This window comes from Chroicocephalus ridibundus, chromosome 15 (assembly GCF_963924245.1).
Source record: "Chroicocephalus ridibundus chromosome 15, bChrRid1.1, whole genome shotgun sequence".
NCBI classification, from domain to species: Eukaryota; Metazoa; Chordata; class Aves; order Charadriiformes; family Laridae; genus Chroicocephalus; species Chroicocephalus ridibundus.
The window spans coordinates 2,783,051-2,809,952 of NC_086298.1; the positions used below are offsets into that span (position 1 = coordinate 2,783,051).

The window sequence follows — 26,902 nt, forward strand, 5'->3', positions numbered from 1 at the left end:
AGGTAAAAAGGAAGAGTCGAATAACTCAGACCTTCTGTGAAGGGAGAGGATCTTCTCGGAAACACTGAGTTTTAAGGGTAAATGTGGTAGGAGTTCAGAGCAAGTCCTCCCAGAGAGGTCAGTTTGAGCAGGCATTGTGGTTAGGACTTGATTGCCTTTGGCCAAGGTTTCATGCAAAAAGGAATGCAGAAGCCATGGCTCTCTGAATGTTTTTCTTACAGCTGCTGGTCCTTACAACAGGTACCCCATCTCAGAGGATCCCCAGAAAACACATCCTCTGCCATAAAACCCTTCCTAGTGTCCAAAACCCACTTGGCACCTAGCAAAAAGGCACGGGAGGCACAAACCTAGTGTGCTTTAGGAGGAGATCCTTCAATCTCGGGTTGTTAGCTGGACTTCAGATGGACCTTAGGGCTTCCTGAGATCCTCTCCATCCCAGGCTCCACGTGGAACCCTTCCGCTAAAGAGTTTTCCTCAACGCACGTGTGAGCAGACAAAACCTCAAGATGCAGTGTTTAGCTTGACAGCAAATTTCCATGCAGGTTGCTGGACTGGGGGCTCTTCCATTTCACCCCCTCTACCTACAACGGCACCTGCTCCGAATGACCTGAAAACCCCCTGATCCCAAATGGAAGGATGCCCAAGGGTGGGCATCTCAACCCCAATCCAACCCTGTCTCGCTGTACGCGGCACGTGCAGGAGTGTGATTTGAGCCGACCGCTAATTTCATTAACCCGACCGCTTTAGTTTTACCCTTCACACAAACGAGCACACCAGGCAGGCGCTCTGCCATCTCCCTCCCGGGGGTGGTACAACCCCTGAGCATCAATCGGAAACGCACCTCTCTGCCAATTTAATTTAGCTCGGAAGGGTCAATCGGCAGCACTCCCCCACCCCCGGCTGTCGTGTCCCTGCAGAGCTCAACACCAGCTGCTCTCTGCAAATGGACTGTAACATCTGAAAGTCAGTAACCAAAGTTATTGGACTGACTTTGTGCCAAGATTGTATTTAAACTGGAACTGGGGGTGGAAAAAAAAAACCACACCAGGCTATTTTGCAGATTCTGGTACTTTGTATAAGGCTGCACATTGGGTAAGGACTTGGGAGGTGGGATTTCTCTTGCTGGTCTGCTGGGAAACGTGGAAGCAGCTCTCCTTTCACCTGACTGTCACCCAATTCCACCTTCTGTAAAGCTGGGGATAGCAACAGGGACCTCCTCAGTGCGGGGTTTGGTGGTGTTCCTGGGTGAAAAGGGTCTACAAGGCTTAAAAGATGAAACCCTTTAAAAAAATATTTTTTTTTCTTCTATTTTCAGATAATTCAAAGAGATGGGGTTGGGGGGGTGGGTAAGTAGGACAAAAAGGAGAAAAATTATTATTTCCAAAAAGTAATAAACTATAATATCTTTTTGGTAACTGAATAAATGGAATAGAGAAAAAAAATATTTCACAGCTCTACTGAATGAGATGTTAAGTCATGACTTTCTCAGGGAGGTGAGGAGGGTGCTGGGCTCCTCCTCAGCTCTTCCCAGAATGTTATTGGTGGGCGACCAAGGCCCCTTCATTACCTCCTACATCCCTGGACTGACTTCTGAAGGCTGCAATACTTTAAGAAGTTTATGCAAATCCCTCCAGACCCTTTTTGTGGTCATCTAAGCCTGAAACACAATAAAGCTAGTCAAAGTCCTGCTAGATTTTAGGCTTCAGATTATCTTTTTAGGGGCGAAGCCAAGTGTCTCGTGCTCTAATCTGACAAATACACTGGCCAAGACTCCACCAGGCTGGATTTTGGGGCCAGAGGTATTTTCTCCAGGGCTTTCGGCAGGATGGGGTTAGACTTCCCGGCAGGGATTTTGCTTACAAACACAGGGCAAATAATAATATTTCTTAATTAGAAAAGGCAGAGTTTACGCTTGACCACAGCTATGCATTCAGGGGCTTCGGACATGAGTTAGATTTGGACTTGAACCTATTAAGTTCATATGAAGCCAGTACATCCCATTCTCCACCTGTGAAAGCTCAGAAAACTTCTCACTTCCTAGAAGTGAAGATGGACCCGTTGGGATGTTATGGTAACCTGGACTACGTAGCCTCCCAGAGAAGCGACTGGTTTAACTGGCATTTGAGCCTGTGACTATTTTGTGAACAGAGTAGGTCATCATGGATTCCACGAATTGAACTCGGAACGGCTTTTCTCAGCAAATTTGCGTTTTCTGCCCTTACGCCCTCTTGCGCAATGTCAGTCTGTCTCTGACAAAGAGCTCAGCGGGAACTACTTGGTGCCTAGAGAAAACGTGCTGGGTAAGACAGGGCTCCATGTGCTTATTGTACGTTCTTTTGGTTGGTTTTATTTTTGGTTTTGTTCCTGGTAATTTTTGTGTTCACCTAATCCTAAGAATAGGAACAGAGAGAAATAAATCAACCATAAATAGCGTCGTTAATTAACAGAATTAGCGAGGAGAGAATTGTGAAAAATCAGATGAAGGGTAAATAGAGTTCATCTCTTGAAGACAGCTGTGAGTTTTCCTCAATGCAAAAGCACTTATCCAAGGGAAGATTACGCTTTAATTGCCCCAAATAAGTCGGGCTCTGCCATTGATTAGATTAAAGTGAGTAAACCGTAGGTGTACTATACATTTTGATTAAAAAATGTAGTAAAGCACTAATGGTCTGTGGTGTTTCAGCTTTGGCTGTATCTGTTAAATTAGATCCTTTCTTTATTGAACCCCACTTTGGAAACATTTCCAAAGGATTATGTGTTAGCTCATTAATTGCTTGTTTTTCACATTAATGGACAATGTGCTGAGCAAAGGGATGGCAGAATTTCTTCCTTGGAGATCCGGGGCAATCGCCTCAGGGTTACTACTCCGGTCCAAAGCGGCTGAAAGAAGCAATTTGTGTAAGCAGCAGAATGGCTCTTTGTTCAGAGACAGAGACTGTTTTGTTGTTTTGCTGGTAAAAAAGTGGAGTAGCTCGGAGTCTAAATGGGTTTGTAATGGGTTGAGAGCCCCAAGCAGTACCGTTGCACAGCCAGGGAACCCTCGCTGGAGACCTGCTGGCAGGACCAGCCTGGATCTTGTCCTGTTATTTGGTGCCCAGGTCGGCACTGGTACGTGGTGGGGTGGTCTGTGACTTTACAGTTCTGTAGATGCTGCCCTTGAGGTCTCATCTGAAGCTCCAAAGTCAGCAGATGAACACCCTCAAAGGCATTTTGGCTGACTTGAGGTGCTGGCAGAGGAGCTCTAGTGTAGGCTTAAATCTTGGAGAGGTGCCTGCCACCCATAGCGGTAGCAGAAGGGAATTCATCCCTGAGCCATGAAGTTTGGAGAGCGTCTCCTCAGCTCCAGCTGTGAGCAGGAGTGAGTTTGCACGATGGTGACTGCACCCACGGAGCTGCAGGTAGAGAAGTGGATCTGCCGTGAAGGGTCAGTGTCCCCTGGGTGGGCGGTGCCCGGCACTGACATCCCACCCTCTGCAGCAGCTTCCTGAGTGCAAGTTAGAGTCATCAGGAAGGCTGTATATTTTATATTATTTATAGGCTTACCGTAAAGCAGTGTGTTCACGCGGGGGTCTGTGGTGATAGAGTTGAGCTAGTGTAGCCTTGCGTGTGGGCATCCCCGAGCGCTCTCCTCCTCCCACTACAGGCCTGCAAGTGGAGACAGTGATGATTTTGGGAGAAGGGCAAAGAGAATGATGGTGTTTTGATCAGAAACCCAGAAATGAGGAGCTGAAATGTGAGAATTTTTTTTTGGTTTTTTTTTGTTTTTTTTTTGTTTAAGTCCATGGCAGGACAACAGTCTCCAATCAGGGCATTCAGTCCCTGCCATGCGCTGGCGGGCACTTCCTTATGGCAAAGGTCTTTGTTGTCCTGCCACTTTTGTGTTGCCCGGGAGGATTTAATCAGGTTCAGCAGTGTTTAATAGGTTATTTGAATAAGTTATTTAAACATGTGCTCTCACTGTCTGGCTCGTTTGCTCCTTGGCACACACTGAATGGGGTCGTGGGCAGCGCAGAGCGGTGGCAGGTCATCGTCTTGCACCAGCCGGGAGGAGCTGTCGGCTCCGGGTTGCAGATCCATCAAACTCACCCTCGGGCATGGCCCGACTGGCTGCTGGTTGGTGGCACACATACCTGGGTACGTGGGAATCCCCTAATCCTTTTGCCGCATGAAATACTGATTTAGGTTGTGTTGCAGAAGCCGGAGGAGAGTGGGAGGTTGTGGGCAGCTGTGCTGTCAGCTTAGAGAAAAGCAGGGGGACAGGATTTTGGGGATTATTCGGTGTTTGACTTGCTCTAATTCGCAGTTTGTAATTCTCCTGAAACCTCAGAAACCTCCAGCCCTCGAGCAGAAGCAGGCCCTTGCCTGTTCGCGAGGCTGTGTGTAAACCAAATTTCACGTAATTGTGTGTTTGTTATTTTGGAATTGCAAACCATGATCGAGCAACCCTGGCAGAACCTGCCCAGCCTTTCCTTCCTTGGGGGCGGCTAGATCTTTTTGCTGCAGGGGAGAAAAATAGATTTCCCAATGACTCCCCGTTGCTGATGGGAGCCTCGCTGGCAAGGAAGTGCTGCGGAGTCTTTACATGCTCCTTCCCCTACCAAAACGCACTCCTGCTGCCTTTGATCAGCCCCGTTTGAAGTCGGCGGTGTGTGGAATTTGGCTGCGGGGCTCCCCTGTGATGCCCCAGTCGCGGGGAGCACCGGGCTGGATGTAGGCAGCATCCCCGGAAAGCTGCCAGGGTGGGGATGGGTTGGGAGAAGGATGTGGGAGAAGGCAGGGCTTGGTTGACCATTTCATGGTGATGGGATGGGGTTGGCTGGAGCAGAGCTGCTTCTGGTCTTGTAAGAAGCCCCAGCAGCAGGAGAACCTCGCCTGAGGGCAGCCCGGCACAAGGGAACACAGGCCATGGCCAGGGCCGCAGAGAGGAAGATGAAAGGTAAGATAAAAGCGTTTCTGGTCTCTGCAGGACATCGCAAGCAGCAGTTGACTGCTTTCAAGTCAATTGTTTCAAAACATATCTTTAAATGAATTAATAATTAGATGCAGCTGCCATCTTGTTAACATAAGGAAACAGTGGCCTAACAGCTCTCCGTGTCTGAGACACAAAAGCGAGCGTTAACACCGGCCGTTCTCTGGTGTTGGACAAGTCACATAAGGCTTGGTTGTGGGAGGGAGTACCTTGTGCTTTGCTGGGCTGCGCTCCGTCCTCTGGCTGGGTTGGGAGCTCAGGGCATTAATGTCCCTGCACGACAAGAGCCTTTTAGCTTCTGCATTTGATATCAATGACAGGGGACTGGAACACCTCTCTGATGGAGAAAGGCTGAGGGATTTGGGGCTCTTCAGTCTGGAAAAAAGACGACTGAGGGGGGATCTTATCAACGCTGATAAATACTGAAAGGGGGGGTGTCAGGAGGATGGGGCCAGGCTCTTCTCAGTGGTGCCCGGCGACAGGACAAGGGGTAACGGGCACAAACTTGAGCATGGGAAGTTCCACCTCAACATGAGGAGGAACTTCTTTGCTGTGAGGGTGGCAGAGCCCTGGCACAGGCTGCCCAGAGAGGTGGGGGAGTCTCCGTCTCTGGAGACATTCCAACCCCGCCGGGACGCGTTCCTGTGCCACCTGCTCTGGGTGACCCTGCTCTGGCCGGGGGTGGGACTGGGTGATCTCCAGAGGGCCCTGCCAACCCCCACCGTTCTGTGATAGTACTCACCCACCATTCTCTGTAGAGAGATGGCTGAGCTGTCACAGCTCGGGGATCCAGGCAATGTGTTCGGTGCTGCATGAAAAGGAGGAGACAGCCACCCCTCCCTTCCTTAAAGCCAGCTGTGCAGAGAACCAACCTTTCTGGATGCCAAAAGCCAACCTTTCTGTGACCTGGGTGCTCCTGCTGAGCAGTGGCATCAGCCTCCGGGGTAGGTGATGGAGCAGGGTCACGTGGAAGAGGCTAGAAGGATGCTGTTGGGGATTTAGGTTAGACTTTTGGCAAAGAAAAAAAAAATAAAGAGAGAAAGGAGGCACCAGCTGTGAACGGGCAGAGTGGATGCACCTTGATACAAGTGCCAGAGCCGGGGGTGGAAGCAGCTTGGAGCCAAGCAGAGGTTGGGCAGAGGGGGCTGTGGTGGCCAGGCTTGTTGGGAAGAGCATTCCAGGGGCTGGAGAGTTCGTATGGGTGGTAGGTGCCTGAGGTGCCGTGCTCTGGGTCTCCACTGCTACCCCAAAAGTGTCTGTTAGGCTTCCCGTGCCTCAGTTTCCCCCTGTGAAGCACCTTTCCTGTGGGAGTGCTGTCAAATTTAAGGGCCGTGAGCTGTTTGATGCAGCAGCCAGGGAGCCCTCCCGTAAGCCCGTACTGTATTTGGATGTAGTTCTACCACACCGTGACAAGTATTTCATTCCTCCTTCCTCACTGTCGGATTAGACCTGCGGTCAGGATCCAGTGGCGCTGACAGTCAGCCAGGCATTACACCAGTGAAATGTTTTAGCTGGAACATAAAAATTGATTTGATCTCTTGGCTCATCCTGATTAATGAGCGAGCCTGGAGCTGGGCCACAGCCCGAGCCCCAGTGGCTCTGCAGGTGGATGGCTGCCTCCTCTGCCCAGCACAGCCAGAGGTGCCGGCGGGACCCTGGGGGCTTTCCCTGGAGGAGAGAAGTCCAGTTTTCCTGGCATCAATCATGTTGGATTCATTAAAGTATCTCACCATGGCGGAGCCGGTGCCATAAACGGTGATTGGGTTCAAGCGTGCTTGGGAGCACTGGGAAAGACGCTGCGTGTCCGCGAAGGCTCTGCTTTCTCGGGAGAGGTTTTCTGTCGACCTGGTGTTTTGCCCTCTAGTTTGTCCTGGATCCCTGTGTGCGAGGCAGAGCGAACAGAGCCAGTCCCTACCCTTCATCAGGTAGTCTAGCAAATACTCAGAGGAGGGCGGTTAATTAGTCGTATTTCAGCACGTTTCATTTTTATGGGCTTTGATCGTGGCATGGAATTGTGGATCTGTCGCCAAGTTTGGGCTTCAAATGAATAAATAAATGATAAATGATCGTTTGGCAGCAATGAACCTACTGCGCTCTCTTTGCATGTTTATGTGGTTTCCCTTCTCCCATCTGGTCCCTTCCTCCAGCCCTTCCCCGCGGGCTGGCTCTCCAGCCCCCCTCGCCTGGCCGACGGCCGACCCCAGCCTTGCTGGATGGGGGATGCTCTTGCTCCAACCAGAGTCGCGGGAGCTGCCACCCCGGTCCACAAAACACCAATTGAAGAACAACCTCTAAATAAAAACCCATGGGTTTTGCCCTGTAATCCCGTTGAGCAGGCTGGGGCTGTACCAGGCGCTTTCCCCGTGCGATGGGGAAGAAACGCCGAGGACGAGTGTCCTTCTTTCTTCCGAACCCATCTATAGCGGCACGGTGCAGGACAAACAGGGAAAGGAAAGGACTAAAAGCAGGGAGGAACGGGAAGACAAAACAGTGAACAAAGCTGTGGTGCTGCTGGGGTGGGATGGCAGGTATCGCAAAAGGCATTAAAAAATTATAACGAGAGATTGGGCTGCACAGAGTTTTCCCCGTCTTTCTGCTCTCATTTTACCGTCCCGTTTTCTCTTCGAATTCATTAGTCTGTCACGCGCCGGTTTTGCCTTTAGCAGGGGGTGGTTTGTGGCGAGGTTAGTTAGTCCCTGCTCCCCTCGGGTGAGTCACTGATCAGCCGACACAGATATTTCTGAAGACGTTCGTTATTTGGAGAAGCGCTTGTCATGTGTTTGATCCGGAGTGTGTTCCGGGAGGAAGAATCTGTGCAGATATGCACTGTATTAAAAAACGTCTCAGAAGGTATTTATTTGCATCAGCGCTGTAAGTGCTATCACCTGTAAGAAATGCTTATGGCATCGGTCACCCACATCGGTTCTGACTGTTTATCGGGTGACTTCTACTCGTGCAGGGACAATTCCGAGGTGGCACCAAGCACCCGCCTGGCTGAAGCATTAAAGCATGCATTTAAAGCCCTTCTTTCTTCTGTAAATCCCTCTGCAAGCAAAATTAACGCTTGCAAACATGATTGGGAACAGTGACCAAAAAGCACCACAGATAATAAGTAGAAGGCACCGATATCAGTTAGAATTAATGCATTTTGTGCAAGTTGGTGTGGGAGAGCGCTCCTCTGGGGCCCCTGCCAGCCTCTGCGGTTGGGCGGGCAGGTGATCCCTGTGTTTGTGTTATTCTTTACCCTCTGCAGGAAGAGGAGGAGGAGGATGATGATGTCTTTGGGTCTTGTCTTTTTGTTTCCCCTCCTTTACACCCGACATCAGATGCTCAAACTGCTGCGTTCTTCGCTCGCAAGAGAAGGATTTGCATTTTTCTTGGCACTCGGCTTCAGTAAATGGCCGTGTGGCATTTTAGAATCACAGAATTTTACTTTTCAGCAGTTCCTTAAAGAGCTCCCTTGTGGTTGATGAATGCAGAAACTTTGTCATAAACTAAACCACCCTTCCCTCCCCTTCCTCCAGACCGCTGCTTACTCAGGGAGCCTCAGACAGGGTTTTGATGCCAGAAGCCCAAAATGCTGGGTAAGCAGGAGTGGAATTGCAGCCGCGCTTGAAGATGCCTGGTTCTCTTGCAGGCTCCTTGTCTTCTCCTGCTCCTTGTGGATATGCGGATTCTGGGCACGGTGCCACGCTCTGCCTTAATTGCAACACAGGTTAACGGAAGGCTGTGGGTTCCCTCCCGTTGCTGGGTGTCTCGAGTCGGATCTAAATACCACGCCGACGCTCAGCACATGGGAGGTCAGAGTTGAGGTGGGGAGGGTGTAGAAAGCCTGTATGGAGGTAGGTCACCTAAAAACATGTTTTGACCCTGCAGTAGGGTCAGCCCGGAGCTGTGGGGTTAGGTGAATCTTCTCACTGGAGCTGATGATGGAGCGTTGGGTGAGCAGTGGGACAGCCAGTTTGGTTCATCAGTTGTTTTGCTGCTATTTGAACTGGTGGATGTAAGAGAACTAACCAGTGGTGGACAGCCCGATGGAAATCTGAGGGGAATCTCCCCTGCCCTCTGCCCTGTATTTGTTTCTGAGGCTGATTAATATTTGTTTTCTTTTTTTCTCTCTCCCTTTCTTTTTGTTTCCAGACAAATGACGCTGCAGGAAATACCTGGAACTGGCTTTACTTCATCCCTCTCATCATCATTGGCTCTTTCTTCATGCTCAACTTGGTGCTGGGCGTCTTATCAGGGTAAGACACAAATGACCGACTTGTCTGTCTCCACCTGCATGCAAAAAGGGAAAATGTGTTGGTTTTGGCACTGTGAAAGGACGTAGCTGAAAAAGAGAAGATGGGGTGATGCATCACAATTAGACCAAATGCAGATGGAGGCCCCATCCCTGGAGACATTCAAGGCCAGGCTGGATGAGGCTCTGAGCGACCTGATCTAGTTCAAGATGTCCCTTCCAACCCAACACATTCTGTGATTCTATGATCACACTGTACATTGTCCCCCTTCACACATTTCCTACCCCATCCTTTCCTTGCAGTGGGGTATTTGTGTGAGACTACAGAGCCACAGGATGGGAGATAGGCTGGCGAAAAATCATTAATTGAGATGATTCTGAATCCAGACCCAAGAGTTAAGTGAGCGCCCTGTAATTATACTGGCTTGGGTCTGTGCAGACAACGCTTACTCCTGCGTCCTCATGAAAACCCATGAGGAACCCACTGATGCCAGTATAAATACTCCATTGCTGGAGCTGGATATCAAAGTGCCTTTGGTCTAACTGTGCAGCATGGAGAAATGTGATGCTCAAACAAAAGGCAATTAAAAGATCTCAGGTGGTTGGTTTTGTGGTGATTTCTTGTTTGTGGGTTGGTTTTGTTTTTAAATCTCCAGCTGCTTAAGCCAGTGTCTGGATTTTGGGGACACACTGTCCTCTTGATGTTCAAACCCCAGGGTTCAGCCAAGGATTCGGCGTTTGTTGCATACGAGTTTTGGGTTTGGGCCATTGTAGAGATGAAGCTGCCAATTTGAAGCCTCTCTGGAACCTCCCCAGCGTCTGTGGAAATTCGATCTGGAATTAACAACCTGACTCATCTTAATGGTTCGTGAGCGCTTAGACTTTGGCACCTCATTTTGCACACAGTTCCTTCTTGGCCCATCCAGGTGATCCAGATTATATAGGTCTGTCAGGATCTAGATTTTTTTCTGGCTCTTGGCAGCATGGGAAGAGAGAAAAGAGTTAATGCTGCTGAGTGGTAGAAGCCCTTTGGTGCTGCACCTTTGCTCTTTCTCCTTAAGTTACTAGAGAAAGAAAAATGTTTTCCAAAGAACAGATTCATGCTCGCTTTTATTATTTTGTTAAGGGTCCTCGTCCTTAGAGCAGATGCTGCGGGCAGGAGCGGTTTTGTTTGAGGACTGGGAGATGTGCTGCTGCAAGAGGGGGTCATGGAGAAGGCCACGTCATGCACTTTGCTGTTCCTTCAGTCCAGGAATAATGGTCATGATCAATAACCGATCAAAGCCATTCGTCAGACAGCCTGTTGTATCGGAGGCTTTGTGAAGGAGAGCTTCGTGACCGCACTTGTCTGACGTATGATTTAAAGCGAGCACCGGGGCCAGGGCTGAGCGTGCGGTTCATTAGGCAGTTCGTTTCCCCCGTCCCACAGCGGGGTCAGCCCACGTTGGCCGCAATGATGCTGGTGATTTAAAACAAAACTCAGAAGCCTGCAGGCTCCTGCTCCTTTGTGCTGGATTCAAACGTGTTTGGTGACCGAAAGATAGAGACGTCTGGCTGGCTCTCCTGAAAGCCTCTTGTTGCTTGGGGCAAAATATGAATATTATATAAATGTGTATCTTCTATTAAAAAAAAAAATATGCAGCTCTGTGCATCAGGTTTCCCTTTGTTAGTGGTAAGGATGATAATGTCATCTTCACAGAGGGAAGCTTTTAAATTCTATTTTGCATAGTGGTTTGACGTCTTTGACTGGAATAATTCCTGGGGAGAGGCTGAAGAAAACAAACATCCTAGCATAGGTGTTGACCGTGCTGCTCAGCAGGCTGCTGGTGGGATCACAGCCGTTGAGCAACGCGGGAAACTGGGTACATCTGAATGGGCTGGTGATGAGAAGGCACCAGAAAGATGGAAAGGCCCTCTGAAGGCAGAGACTGTTGCTGTTATATCCTCTCGCCAAAATCCCTACACAGCACTGTACAAAAAAAGAGAAATTTCTGCTGGAGGTGGTTATTTGCACGGCTGTCTGCATGGAGAAGGGGTCGTTGGGAAATGCACGTTGACTTCCATAGGGTACAGTTTCACCCAAGGACATTATGCCATCCGCGTCCCAGGGACAGTGTCAGCCAGTGGCTCCTGCAGTGGAGACTCTTGGCAATACCCCACATTCCTGTTTCGATAAAACAAAGTTGATTTAGGGTTAGAGGTTCTGCGAATGGCCCATGAACGGGGTTAACTCAGCAATCGCTCACCTGCTGCTTATTTTCATGATCTGCGCACCTCATAGCCTTTAGTATTACCCTGGCTGTATCCTGGGAGCGATGCAGCGCTCCCCTCGCCTCCTCCGCGCATTACGGAGAGGGAACAGCGGGGATGGAAAGAAGGGATGTAATGCCCCCAGGAAACAACCGGAAAGCTGAGGTTAGGTCACTGGTTACCTCGGCTTGCGTGCAATCTTCATTACTGTCCTCTTTCACAAAACCCCTGTTGGTAGCGTTGTATTTTCTTTTTCAACACTTTGCCAGGTGCACCATCAGCGTTAGGGGGTTAAAACTTCAGCGTGTGCCTTAGGAAACCACAGAAAAACTTTTACCCGAGTTATTTTTCATTGCTGTTAGTTTTGAGCTGTTTCCTCTCACGTATTCGGGTCCCTCAGTGGGCAATAAGAAAGCTACAAATTTCTGAAGTAGGTATGGAGACGCTATCGCAGATTACAGCAGTATAAATAAGCTGAAATGACAACAAGTTATTGAGCTTCCTACTGACGCTAGATTATACAGAGTTTTGTCATAACTCTTAATGGGATTTTCTGCTTTTCTGTAGTTTTTTGTGAACTCATGTCAACGCTGGGCAGACACCTAATACGAGTGGGTTTATCTGTTTGAGCCGTGTGCGTAGATTTAGCCGGTTACTGCCCTGAGTCTCATCTGCTCGCAAAAGGTGGGAGCATTTGCATTGCAAATGATACAGAAGAGACGATACCTGGTTTAAAATAAAGAGCAAACAACTTTTCCTCTCTGCCGGTTCTTCTGAAATTATAATAAAAGCAAAGGCAGGGAAGTGACAGGGAGATGAGGAAATCTGTAAGGGTTGGTAAAAACTTGGTTATAAAAATAACCCACAATCTCGAGTCTGAGTTGACGTGACAGAAACCTCTGAGTACCTGGCTAAAGATGTAACTAAAAGCGTGTTGACGCTGTAATTCAGATTAAAGGAGACCCTGCCTGCTGTACAGCGTGTCCTCCTCGCGCGTGCTGATCAGAGCGCTGCCAGCGCTCTTGTAATCGGTTCATATTTAAATGCCCTCCCCAAACGGCGTGCTCTGCCTTCCGTTCCGTCCACCTCCGTTGATGAAGCCCCGGGGCCCGGACTGCCAGCGGCGCTCGGCCCCGCTTCTGCCGCCGAATATCCGGATTTTCCCCCGTGATCCCAGGACGTGGGGTGTGGAGTTATTGCAAACGTCCCATTTCTGCCGGCGCAGTAGGGGTGTTGGGCTCTCCCGTGTCTTTGCGAGAGAGGCGTGTTGCGGGGGACGCTGTGCCATACCCGCTCACCGCAGTGCTAACGGTGGGTCTCTGACTGGGGAAACTGGTAGCAGCCCCTCCTTGGCCAGGTTGCACGTCACAAGCAAAGACAGACTGTGCTGTTTTCTAGCTGTGAATTTGATAGGATTTAGAGTTTTTCTGGAGTGCTGCGGTGGTCATAGGTACACAAGCGAACCGCAGTTGAAAGGGCTCCTAAAGTCCACGATGTGCCTTTGCTTGTTTATGGACAATACAGGGATTGCTTGTTTACGGAAGATACGGGGCTCTCCAGCAGGGACACAGCATCCCGGTTGCTGCGGAGTACTGGTAACGCAGGTTTGTGTCCCTTGTTGGGGATTTTCCTCTCCTCGCTATGGATTCCCCCACTTTCTGTTTTCCCTCTCTGGTGCTTAATCCGTCTGCGAGCTGATAAAACTCCACAGCCCCGCAGAAACCAGTAGAGCAGAAAACCACAGATTATTTTCTTCTGGAGGAGCTTTTATGGAGTGCTACAGCTGATTCAAGAGACGATCAGGACTGTATAGGGCCGGGAGAGCAGAAGCAGGAGGAGAGATTTCTCTCCCCTTTGATAGCATTGAGACATTTGGTGGCCTCCTTTGCTTCTGCACGTGAGCTGTAGAGGTTTGCTTGCTTGACCAAGAGTAAAAGGAGATTAGACACCTGGTTGAAGTTCTACTGAACCATCCATCCACCCACCCAAAGGATGAACCAGGTTTTGCTCATACTAGAGAGCTGCCCTTGACTTTATTTCTCTGTTTGAACCATGAAAAGCCATTCTAGCCACGCTAACTTTGTTCCAGAAGGCTGGGGCGCCTTGGTTCCCTGAAATTAGGGTTGGGTTTTGTAAGGTTTCCAGTGCAGAGTGGCACAACAGCAGTAGTGAAAACGTTGAGGAATTTGTATCCGATAATGTATTTCTCTTGAAACCCCTTTTTGCTTTGACTGCGGTGGGTGGTTTCTCTTATTAGATTATTTGTGATCTCTTTGTGACTTAGCTAGCAATAAAGGCACACGTCGCAGGGAATACAACCTTTCTGTAGAAAAAGAGATTGCCTGCCTTTGGTGGCACCGTGCGAATGTTCTGGTTCCGAGTCTTGCCCAGGTGGGTTGCCCCCAGATGCCTCTCAGTTTTCCCTAAATGCAGGGTTGTTTGCTGCTTGGGATATTACGGGATTTGGCTTCAGTTCTGAGCAGAAAATACCCTATGATGATACTGATTTTTTTTTTTTTTTTTAATTGAACTCTGCACATGGTTCTCCAGTTTACAGCGAGGAAGGAAAAAATCCCCCCCATTGCGTTGAGAAGTCCTGACCAGCCCTCATTCTTTTCCTGCCTTCGTACTGTTTTCTTGCTGGCAGGATGCAGCCCTCTGCCATCCTGCTCTGGCACCTGTGGCCACCAAGAGACGGGCACCCGTTTCCATATACACCCCAGCTTCCCGGAGTTACCCATCTCCATATACACCTTCCCGGTGTTCCATCCCTTCGCCCTGGTTTCCAATGCTGTTTTTCTCATCCTTCTGCTGTTCCCCTCCCAGCCCTCGGCCTCCTCTCAGCCCAGCTCGCAGCTTTCTTCCCCGGGCTGGTGGGATTATGGAGTTTTCTTCTGCTGGGGCGTTGAGTTGGGTATTAATTTTGCCTGGTAATGAGCTGGATGATTCCGTAGAATACATTTGTGACTGTTTTGATGCTTTGGATTACACAATGCAAAGAGGATAAACGTTATCCTGGGATGCTGCGAGGAAGATGATTTAACTTATTTCAAGGCTAAGTGGTTTTTGGCATCGCTTCCCGCGGCGGTGGGGAGCGGTGAGGGCGGCGAGACGGCAGGAGTGCCGGCCAGAGAGGGCAGCGCACTGTGAATGATGCATTTGAATTCTGAGGGGTTGCGTCTCTCGAGCGTGAAAAATGCTGCTTGTCGCGTCCTCAAATATTTATGGTATTTCCAGACCAGCCAGTAAAGAGTAATGATCTTTTCCTGAGGTTTACTCATCTGGCCACGGTTGCCAAGTGTGGAGAGGCGCCGCGGTGGCCAGTTTGCATCTGCCCTGCTTAAACGTGACCGTAACGTGGTCCAGACCCGCTCTGTCCTGAGACGCGCGACACCTGCCTCTCCTTACATGAGACCGCCTGGTGTAAGAGCTGCAGGGGGGACATTTTGAACGGATGCAGCATCTTTGTGACAGCAGGAGCCTGGCAAGGGATGCAGCCGCAGACCGTGCTGGCACCACGCAGGGGAGCGAGGGTCAGGGTAAAAAGCGCTTTAATTCTTCACCGCTGCACCCTGTTTTGAGCAGCCTGTAACGCGGGGTGATGCTCTCTGGGCAGAGCCCATTAAACGCTCTCCCTGTCACGAACTCCGGTCTCCCAGGGGACATTTGTTTCCGTTTCTGACTGTTGTACCTTGGGTCACTGAGGCTTTTGTGCTGTTCGAGCAGCTCCCTGGGAGGAAGCACGGTGCCATCCAGACCTCCTTGAACTGGCTGTCTCGATGACTTGCTCTGCTGAGTTTCATGACATGTTTTCCCATTCCGAGGATTTTTGCCAGATTGAGATCATAAAACTTCAGCCTGCAAGACGTGCAGAGGCTGGAGAAGAATCAGGCTGATTAATTTGTCATAATGGCAAAGCGTTCTTCTGTCCTCCTTCTCCCTCATTACAGAGACAATCATTCATTTTCCCTGCAAATTTGTTCCAAGTTCACTGTTACCTGCTGTGATCTGACTTTGGCTGGTGTTAATTATTTGCAGCAGAAGAGCTGCATCATGAAAAGAGATGAGATTCTGCTCGCTTTCTTATTGTGTTTAGTCTTTCCCCAGCCTGTGCTTAAAAAGGAGGGGAAAGACAGGGGAAAAAAAAAATATGTATTTTCTTTCCTGTTGTTTCTTGCTCATCAACCTTTTTAACAAAGGCATCACTGCAAACAAGGAATGTGGGAGAAGCCCGTGTGTTTCTCGCAGAAGGGGTCAGGGAGCAATGACTTTCCACGTGAGCTTCGTCTCACCAAGCTAAATCTCCTATTGAATGTGGGTCCTTTGTTCCTTTTGTGGTTTTGGCTAGGACAGGGGAGACGGACTACCTTTATTTGCTGTGCTGTTAAGCTGCTAATGGAAATTAAAGCCTGTAATATAGGGATGATACATAGAGACCTAAATTTTAATTTCCCGGGGCCTCCGCTTTGACTTTGGGGTAAAGACTTGATGAAGAGAGCCAGAGGTTCATCCAGCGACTGCAGTAGGCTGATGCTATGAGATAAATGGTGCCTTTTCTTTCCTTTTTCTCCCTTTGTTGTTGCCTCCTTTGAGCCAGGTTTGCCCAGCTGTGGCACTCGCGGCATTTCAGATCGGATTAGGCAGAATCAAAGTGAAGTCGGCACAAGCTGAATGTAAAGACAAAAGGAAGGAAGACACATTGAAGGCTTCACCTCTGCGCTGTTCCTCTTTTTCTTTCTAGAAATACAAGTTGTATCCCATATCTGGCTTGCATTTGAAGCATCTTCCTGCTATGTTCCGTGATAAAAGTGACTGTGAAGCCTGGCTTGGTGCTGAGAGATCAATCTCTCAGTGATACTTTCATCCTTTATCAGCTGGTTGAGGAGAGCTGTTTTTTTCTCCCCTCTTTAGAGCGATGAGAAGGGAGCCGAAGCAGCTCCGGCTGTGCAGGATTTATAGAGCTGGTCCTTCCTCCGAAGCAGTGGGTATTAGGGTGGGTTAAGCAGCTCAGCCGGCTGGGTCTCTATGTTCGGGCTCAGTCTGGGAGAGATGGACGTGCCTCCTCAGACCATGCCCGGTGTGGTCTTGGCTCCTGTAAGCTCACCTGTAGCTCCAGGTGAGATGGAAACGTACACAACTGTGAATCTTTGGGATTCTGTGCGGCTGATAGGACAACCTGGGGTGGATGAAGAACCACAGAGCTTTCTCATCTTCAGCGCTAAGAAATCTCAGTCCTCCTCTGGGCTTTCCTTGTTTAATAACAAGGTTCAAAACTCTCAGCAAGCCCAACCAGAAAAACAATATCTTAGAAGGTACCAAATGTCACTAGAGTAAAGAAATTCTTACGGATGGTTTTCCAGGTAAATCCGTTGCTTGGTTTCGTCTCGTTCCAGCACTTGCCAGTGCCATCTCTCTGTGCCCCCGGGACGTGCTTTATTTCACCTCCCTCAGGGTTTCTTTGTGCTCAAAAGAAGTGCATTTCCATGCTTTTTCTTCATATTCCAGGTGGGCTTTCCCAGCAATATGCTTTGCCTGTGTTCAGTAGTGACGTGGGCCCGATTTTTAGAAGTATTTAAAACCAGGTACCAATACTTTGCAGGCATTTCTATTCACGTTTTCAAATCAGTAAGTCAGGGGCAAGGAATTATTTTTAGGTTTGCCTGCAGGTTTCTCTGAACGTGAGGATCTTGCCTGTGAATGAGAGCAGCCATACCTTGGCTCATCCTGAAGTCTTCCTGGGGCTTACTGTGGTAAAGATACCTGATGCGACAGTGAAGAAACCAGTGTCCTTGCTGACCCCCTCTCATTGCGTTTGCAACTTGTGGGTGCAAGTTGAGCCACGTCCTCTTGGGTCTGCATCCTCCCAGCTACGGACCATGGCGCCTCGTGTCCCAGCAGCTGGAAATTGCCCTGCTTGTCTATTTGCTCCTGGGTTTATTTATTTTCATATTTTTCTTTCCTAAGCCAAATTTGATCCTGCTCTCCGCCTGTATTTCTAACTCGCCAGCATCCAGCCAGGATAGTGCGCTGAAGGGAATTGACGTTCTCTCTGCTTTCCCCCGTCCCTTCCCCTCGCCCCTCGCATCCTGTGTGCTGCCCTGAATAATTCAGCCCCTGCTGTGCCTGCTTTTCCTCCTCTCCTGGAGGAGCCTTTGTGAGAGACACCAAAGGTTGGTGTCTTTGAGGTGGCTGGCCTGCAGGGTGTCATCCCCGCAGGACTGCCCTTCTCCTGCTGCTGCCTCCCTGGCAGCCCCTTTCAGGCTCTCGGTGCCGTGTTGTGGGCTGAGGTGGGTCCTTTAATCTCTTAAGAGAGTTCAAAGAATCACTGGTGCTGCTGGTGGTGACGGTTCCCTAGTGACGGTGCACCCTGCTAAAGCAAAATGCTTCAGGAATCGAGGGGAGATGGTGTCTGCTGCCCCTGCTCAGATCCCGAGCATCACCGTTGTGCTTCAGATACTCCCCCTTCCTCTCTGGTGTCCTACCTCCCACCCCCTGCGCTGGCCCAAGTCACTGCAGCACCCACAGGAGGGTGAGGATGCTCAGCAGGTCCCCAGGCCCTTTCTTGCATCTGCATCCAGGGCACCGAGCATCTGCTTTTCTCTCTTTCCACTCTCCGTCTTGCTCACTCTCCACGGACACACTCTCCTTCTGCCGTCACTGCCTTTGTCTCTCAAAGGACAGGTTTGCAGAATGTGGAAGAAATGTTTAGCGCAGCCGAGGCTTTGTCTCCTTAGTTGTATAAACAGCTACAGTCACAAAGGTGTCAGGCTTTTTTTGTTGCATCCAGCAGAGGCTTCCCCTTATAAAGGATTCGCTGTTCTCCAGGAAGACAAAAGGCAGAGATACGAACCTGCAGAACAAATTTGTTGCCTGGAGCAGGAATCTGCTTTTCTATAAACGCGTGGATGCTGATGCAGTTGGTGCATGAAACGTTAGGAGTATTACCCGGATCAGACCCTGGTGAAGCTTTAAAGGACCCTTCCAACCCAACACGTTCTATGATTCTATGAAGCAAGCCACGAGGGTCTTGGCAGGACCATGAGTACGAGGTAGCGAACTCAATCACATGAGTCCTGGAGGACCCGTAGAATGGCAGGAGCACAAGGAGGGTTGGCTCATCAGGAGTCTGCCTACCACGTTGTTGTTACTGGCTTCACCGAAGCGACTGGGATTTTGTTGGATTAGGACAAGGTGGCGAACCCCAGCATCAGAAACAGAGACCTGAGAGGGAAAGGAAAAATTAACTGAAGGGGCCCTTTCTCTATTCTCTTCCTGCAGTTGATTAATCAAAATAAATGCTAAGAGATGGACTTCCACCCTCAAAATGCAATTCAGTGTTTCTGTTTGCGTGTGGATGCGCCCAGGAGGCTTGGAGATGTGGGACGTTACCCTCGGGCACTCTGGAGGGTCTCGTACAGCCCCTGAGCAAGTGGTTGCAGCTGGCCAACAGCCCAGGAGTCTTGATTTTATTGAAAAATATAGACAATATTGCATTCATCTTATCTCTTTTATCTTCCAGCCTGTTCCTATGTCTTGGGTCCTACAAGTGCATATTCTTATATGTGGGGTCCCTTTGCAGCCTCTTACGGAAATTCCGACCTCAGCGTTGCTCTTGCCGAAGGCTTGCTGAGAGTTAGCTGGAGAACTGGCACCAAGTTTCTTTTGAGGTTCCTTCCTTGCTGATCGGAAAAGGGGTGGACTGAAACTGAGAGGAATTTTTAAGGCTTCACCTTGGCAGCCCCGGGGTTGCACTACACTCGTGATTGCGTACCACTCTTTGGGCACATGTTTCCCGCAGTGATGCTCCTCCAGCTTGCACGTCAGGCAGCCAGAGGAGTTGCTGTTTTCCATCTTCTGCCTCCGCCCTGTCCCTCCCTGCTCCGGCGTGATGTGGGCTGCTGAACAGGCTGCTGACAAGTATCAAGTCTGTTCTTGGGCACTGCTCCACGTTCAAGCAACAAAGCTTACAAATTCAGCCTTCTGTCTTGGCCCATTTTGTCTCTCCACCTGGAGAATGCATTTTGGCTTGTGAGTAACCCAGTCAAACATCTGCAGGCCCGGCTGGTTCCTTGGCCAGCAGCTCACCCGCTCGAATTACCTGAATTATCTGGCTCCTCTCCATTCCTGAGGGCTGCGTTTCTCCAGGCAAGGCTCCGTCCCTAGATGTCACGTGCCATCCCGGCCCAGCTTTGCTCATTCCTCTGGCTTACTCGGACTGGAGATGAAGTCAATCCTAAAACTATTTGGGTTTTGGTTTTGTTTTTTTTTTTTTTTTTTTAGACTTAAAATTCTAAATGTTCTTTGCAGGTGCTTTCTGTGAATCTTTGGTGGAGTCCTGAGTTCTGTGCTTCTTTCTGCTCAGTGCTTCAGATTTAGCAAACGAAGGCTGTTCTCCCATTTTAAGATCTGAGATTTCATGAGCTCACGTGTAGCTCAGTGATATTGTTCTGAATGAGGAGCTAATTACCCGCGCGTTGTTATCATGAGCACTATTAGTGGTAGCGATGACAGTGATGCTATATCATCTCTCTCTGCCTCTTCCCTGTGAGTGGGAAGCGTTTCTGTCTGCTTTCGAAGCGGAAAACCTGAATTGCAGAGGTTTAATGGTGCGATCAGTCCTGCAGCCGGTCTGCTGTCACTGGCCGTGGGGGTGTGCCGTGAAACCCAAGACCAGGAGGTGCATTACATGATGCTCCATCTCAGCTCTCTGCTGTCATATGGGAAAGTTAATCAGAGACTCAGGGGATGAAGGTTGTGCAGTTGTGTGGTTTTTTTTTTTTTTTTTTTTTTCCTTTTTGGTTGCTGTGACAGTATTTTTAATTTAAGACCAGCATGGATAAAGTACTTGTAAGAATTTCATTGGTTTATAATCTTTTACTGACCCTGGCGGTTACTCGTGAGTTGACCTTGTCTCTCTTGTGGCTGGGGGGGCTCTTGAATTTCCCTGAAGTGGCTATTCCAGTGCATATTTACACTGAGATTTATTTTACTCTTCTACCCACGGAGGTGATAAGCAACAATCATCCATTTTCCTCGTGACTTTAAGCACCGACCACTCTAGAGAAGAAAAATGTGACACATTGAGCTTGCCTGGACGGCGTGTGGTTTCCATGATGAATGCCCTTCCTTTGATTTCTGTTTGTTCCTGCTGTCTCTGTGGAATCCGTTATTCACAACTGTCATGTTGTAACTAAAATGCACTGTAGTCATCTACCCAGGCAGAGCTTGGCTTCCTCCGAAGCGACGTCTCCTGTTGCTGAGCTGCACGTAGGAGTAGTGACCTTTCGGCTTTCCTCCTCCTAACGCCTCCCCAGCCAGTGCTGAGAGATGGACGCTCTGGGGGGACGCCTAGGGCACATGGCGGCTGATGAGAGCCAAGGTTGAGAAGGGGTGACCATCGTTCAACATTCCTCGTTCTAGAATTGGCCAAACTGTGGAGAACCAGCTGGGAAGAAATTCCTGGAGGTAAAGTTGGGCAAGAGGCAGCATATTTCCTGCTCAGGTTTCCTTTCTGGTGATTTGGGAGATTTTGGCATGTCAGTGGCATAAATTGCAATTATGCTGAATAAAAGAGGAAACTTACTGCTCCCAAACCTTCCCCTGGGACTTTTTGTGTTTTCATTTAGAACTGGCAGGAAAACTTCGGCTGAAATATTTTTAGATGAAACGCGGCCTTTTGATGGAAGTTTTCCCCTTTTCTTTGAATATGTTCTGAACTCTTTTTGAAAAGCTCTCAAACAGAAATTCTGGGAGTTTTCCAGTTGCTGCAAATGGGGAATATTTCAGTTCCTGAATGGTGATGAACGTAGTGGGAGAGAGACACATGTGTGCTTTTATTAATACATTTCATACAGAAAAACGCGGTCTTTTGACAAGTCCAGCTTCATCAAACCTCTCCTGTCTCTTGGAGGTAGGAGAAGGAGCAAGCGATGCATTCCTCCGCCAGGAAGACCGTACGTCGAGACACTCCAGTCTTCAACCTGGACTATTTTGCTACAGCTCTGTAGCCCTCAGAAGACATTGCGTGAGCTGAGACCCAAGGTATTGTCTTCTCCCGAAAGCGATCTTCCCAGCTTCTGTGGCAGAGCCAGATCTGCCGCCTCCAGAGGACAGGAGGAGGAAGGTGGCTTTAACCTCAGCAATGTTCCTTAAGGCTGTCCTGCCAAAAGTGTGCAGAAACTACTGAAGGTTTTACAACTTAGTAAAGTTTTTCCCTCATTTTCCTACATGTTTAAAGCTGGGATTAAAGAAGGGTCAAGTCCTCCTTTTTACTTTCCTTAGGCCAGACAGGAGCTGGCAGAAGATGAAAGGCTTTGCAAGGAAAGCTCTCCCTTGCCTCTCCTGAGGGGTGAGGGAGCGGTGCCACGGCTCATGTGCCGTCCCTGCTGCCCACTGGGCTCCTTCATGGGATCTCCGCTGCGTGTTGCCTCCTGCTCCCATCCGGCACAGCTCAGCTCTGGGAAATTTGCGGTGACACGCGCCTGGAACGCAGGAAGCGTGGCCCCCTCCGCTTCTGGCAGTTTATAAATGCGGGTTGTCACCTTGGGCTGTCTGATCTCATTCCTCCCCCTCCAGAGAGAAATCAAAACTGAGAGGAGGTCCCTGGCCCCGACCAGCAGGCACTGAACCAGAAATGAGAACATTAAAAAGGAAGCGGGAGGAAATCGGCCATCCAGCTGACGCGTGCAGGATCCCGAATCACCCGGCGGACACGTGCTGAATGCCAAGGAGGAGCTGTCGCTTCAGAGCCATGTTTCGGCTTCCTCCGTTTCAAGGACGGGGTCATGGGCTGTGCTGTCAGGTGGGGGACAGGAGGAGGGGAGGCAGGAGACTGGGATGCACTGACGAAGTCAAGATAATGGCTCAGCTGATGGCAGCCCTCGCATCGGTGGCTGGTACCGGCGTGCGTCGCAGTGCTGAGCCAAGTTCTCCCCGCAGTCCCTTCTCCGCAGGTCAGACAGTCCTGCCAAATGAAGCAAAAGCATCAGCTTTGAAGGGTAAAGTGTAAACTGTGAATTTAAAGCTGCCTCTGGCACTTGCAGCTCCTTTTCCCCCCCATTCTTCCACCTTCTTCCCTTCTCCCACTTTTCGCTGGCTTCTGAGGAGCACGTGAGGGTAATGAACGGGTGATTGGGTGGGATCTTAGTAAAGAATAACGGTTAGGTAAAGGTTTGGAACAATTAACAGTGAACTGAAGATTTCAAGGATACAGCAGAGTTAAGATGTCAAATGAACGAGCTACTGGTGTACACGAGGGACAAAAGCCCAATTCCTCATTTAACCGTATAGATGAAGCCATTGTGGGAGTCGCTCCAGGGTGTGCTCGGAGGGAGGGGTTGCAGAGGATGGTTCAGAGCCCCGTAAATGGCAGATGAGCACGTACATGTCCAGGTGGGCCATCAGAAGCTTCCCAATGGTGACAAGAATTAGTCTGGGGAAAGCCCCGGTGTGGGTGTCTTGGTGGTGGTGGCTGCCCTGCTGTCTCGGCATCATTTTAAACTGGGCAGTAGGATGTACTTGGACAAGATTTTTGCAGTGGTTGGATGAATCTTCCTTTCTGACTCCCCTGTACAATCCTGTTCTAGAGATTTGATGTCAAAATACTTGCTTTCCATGTGATTGTAGCAAATAGCAGGATCATTGTTACTCTCAACTCTGAGCATCTGGACTATTTCACCTTAACCCCAGAGCATCCGTCCACTTGTAGGTCTCGTTTGTCTTGTGTTTGTCAGTCAGCTTCAGCCTGGGAAAACTCAGAGAAAGGCTAACGGGGAAAGTAGATATCTTCCTAGGCAGAGAGGGTGCTGGTGTGTCTGTGACATATTACTGTACTTCTAGAGGAAATTCTGCTGCGGGGTGAGTGGTGTGGAGGGATGGAGGACAATTTTTAGTGTTGGGGTTAATCACTTGTACTACGTGACTGGGGGGGTATATGTGGTTGTGCATCAGGATCTTTTTGTAATGGATACGGTGCGACCCCAGAGCAAAAGAAGTGTGTGCGTGGTGCTGTTTGCAGTCCCCTTTCAGGATGAGAGAGGCAGAGAAACAACTGAGCTACAATTGAAGTAGTAGTTTGTTGGAGAACAACGCGCAGCATGCTGTGGTTTCCACTCTACTGCTGTCATCGACTTCGCAGGCTTCGTGAATACAATCTGAAAGACGAAAGAAGGGCTGCGTATTATCCCTGACCGCTTGTGACATGTTCTTTCTCATTCTTCTCTCTCCACAGTGAATTTGCCAAAGAACGAGAAAGGGTAGAAAATCGTCGAGCTTTTCTCAAGCTTCGTAGACAGCAGCAAATCGAACGGGAACTAAATGGATACTTGGAGTGGATCTTCAAAGCAGGTAAGGCAAGAGATCTCCTGATTCTCAATGTGTTTTGTGGCAAGTAGAGTCTGGTGATGAGAGGACAAGGGTCCCAGAACCAGTCCTGGGTGTTGCTGGACACGGAGGTGACCCAAGACTAGCGAGTGCCCGGCCAGCACTTGCTGGTTTTGTTGGGCTTGTTTCTGAGCAGTCGCACTGAAGTTATTGAAAAGATTTCGGTTTGGTTAAGCAAAAACAAAGGACCTGGGCCAGGTTCCTTTATTGCTGAGATCAAAGCAATTGTCTTAATACAGTATAATGTAAAAGGTGATACAGTGCCCAAAGTCTCCAAAGGGGGGAAACTGTTCCCCTATATGAGTCATTTATATTTTAGTTACTTTCCACCACAGCTCTTTTATAAGCCTCTCTTGCTACGATGGTAAAATATGCTGGAGTGTCATTTTTATGAGCTACAGAGATCCCTTTCATGAAACTCACCCTGGCACGGCACATACTAACGTTGTTTTATAACTATTATAACTGAATATTGCACTTTATTGCAAGCCGTGAGCAACTTTAACAAGGACCCAAATGCACTAATTTAACAAAACATACCGTGCTTTTCTTTTCCTTTTTATTGGGCAGGAAAGATTACCAATAACCTTTCTGCGTTACAGAGTAGCTGACATATATATTGACATAACCACAGTGCAATTCACTCACGTAGTGGCGAGAAAACTTCTGGGGCTCATTTGCTTCCTCGCTTGCTTTTCTGAGAAGCCGAAACATCTGAGTAAGGTGAAAATGCCTTCTGAAATAATGACGGGGAGAAAAAGCAGCAGTAGTTTCTCAAATAGATTTTTCAGGTGCCTTTCTAGGCAGGTCAGCTTCATCCTTGCCCTTTAGAATTGGGGAAACTGAGGTCCGATATCGTGCAGTGACTCGCCTGATGTCGGCTGATAGACCGGTGGCAGAACCGGCACCCTCTGGTGCTCCCAAACCGCGGCCTGGCACCGTAATAAAAGCCCTGTCATCGTTCCTTGTTTTGAAATCCATCCTGATGCTAGATGTGCTCAAATGTGCTTGTGCACACAAGTGATTGTACGGTGACAGCAACCCATGGCAGCGTTACATGTGCATAGTCTGCGTATATGCCGGCGACCAGCGCATCCCGGTGCCGTTCTGTGTATCGGTGTCTCTTTTTCTGGATTTACGGCTCCTGTTTTACGTGCCTAACCCAGGTGCCAGTGTTTGGAAGAGCATTTTCACCTGTCTCCCATGGCTTTGCTTCCTCTCTCTCCTCCGGAGCGCTCCGTCAGCCTGCGTGCCCCGGGAGCGGGGCTCTGCCCTGGCAGCACTGGGGATGCTGCAGTCCCCGGGGCCAGGCGTGAGCTCTGACAAACCTGGCCAGAGAGGAAAAAGGCTGAAGCATTGAAATGTAAAATTGGAAGAAGTAGCAGAGGTTTATATGGTGCCTTGAACCCATTAGTTCCCGTCGAGCTGTACAGAGTGACAATTGAGCGCCAGTTTTGTTGACAGACTTTTATTCCCTGTGACTGTTCGACAGCGACTGCCCTCAATGAGGTAACCACACTTGAGTCTGTGGCTCTGTAGGATGCAAAAAAAGAACCATTTGCTTTCCTTCCCATTTAAAATTTGTCTTCCCATTTGTTTACAGCTTTTGTGCTACCTCAAATTCAAATTAATTAATGGTTTACCCATGGCGTGTGCCGTGGCCCTAGTGCCATCTTGCTTTTAAGGCTCTTGTCATTCCTTGCTCTCTAAATCCTGGTTTCCCCATCAGTAAAAGAAAGATGAGAATTCTCTTGCAGGGCCGTGGGTTGCTTCACTTCGTTTTGGTGACTGTTCTGCCAAGAAGAGCTACGCAGAGGCCATTAGCTGGACTTGCCGTGAAAGCTGAGGGGGAGAAGTTATAAAACATACAGCCAGTCTCTGCCCCAGCTTTGCATCCCTCTGGGAATGGCTGGCCGTTCTATTTCTGTGTTGCCAGTGCTGAATAAATGCCACATGAGTACAGAGTGAAACTGCTGTAAAATGCCCATCTTTTTATTTTGACTAATAACACAAGATCCAGAAGGATTTCTAGAACAGGGAAGTCTGTGCAAAACAGCTGAATCAGGGAGTAATGAAAATATTCTGTAAAGGCATTGTTGAAAATACAATAGGAATATAAAAAAAGATTCCTAGTACAGCTGAATAATAACGATAATTAAAATCAACTTCGCAGTGTTAGTAAATCTTGGAATACAAAAGGGAGCGTGAAGGCTGACCAAAACAGAGAATCGAGTGTTGAGAATTCAGGCACTGAAATTTGGGATTGCACCATCGATGGGGATTTCCCGTTTCTGTTCTAGAGGCCGGGATTTCAGCTATGAAATGATCACGAATTTCCAAACTAGATAATCAACCTTCCTTGTCCAGGACGGTGTGTGGGACAGTGGCCAAAGCAAACTGCTTGGGTGGGGGCAGGAAAACGGCCAGGGAAGGATGGTCGCGGCCAGTCCAGCCTGTACAGGAATGCCCTGCGGCAGCCCCAGGCAGCGGGATGGAATCGGTGTTTGCATAAAAGAAAGAGCAAAAGCTCTTGGTATTCTGCTCTAATGTAACTCTGGAGGATTTCTTATCATTCATGCGAATATCTAGTTGGTTTTAAATCGTTCTAGCATCCTTGACCTCATCGAATCTTGTGGCAAGGAGTTCCACATGTTAACAGTTGGTTTGACTTTCAAAACCAAACCAACCCACCAAACAGTATGTTCTGTCCTCGATTTTTAAATATTGTTCCCTTTCTGCAGCGAGAGGAAGAGATCTGGAGTGCACTTTGTATTTCTTTTTATTACCTTTCTTTCTCTGATCTCTATCTACCTTGTTTCATCTAATATTTTTTCTGCTCTAAAGCAGGCAGAACCAATCTGCTCCATTCAGACTGGACGTTAGGAAGAAGTTCTTCACCATGAGGGTGGTGAGACACTGGAACAGGTTGCCCAGAGAGGTGGTGGAAACCCCGTCCCTGGAAGTTTTTAAGGCCAGGCTGGACGGGGCTCTGAGCAACCTGGGCTGGTGGGAGGTGTCCCTGCCCAGGGCAGGGGGGTTGGGACTAGATGATCTTTAAGGTC

General features: G+C 49.0%; 1 protein-coding gene across 9 annotated transcripts in view; it reads left to right on the forward strand.

Annotated features, from left to right (window-relative positions):
• Positions 1-26,902, forward strand: part of CACNA1B (calcium voltage-gated channel subunit alpha1 B) — a 311,383-nt gene that overhangs the window by 130,016 nt on the left and 154,465 nt on the right. For all 9 annotated transcript variants that reach the window (XM_063353305.1, XM_063353296.1, XM_063353297.1 and 6 more), the window contains exons 7-8: positions 9,110-9,213; positions 23,689-23,804. In XM_063353305.1, the coding sequence (XP_063209375.1) occupies positions 9,110-9,213; positions 23,689-23,804 (220 nt within the window). The remainder of the gene's footprint in view (positions 1-9,109; positions 9,214-23,688; positions 23,805-26,902) is intronic.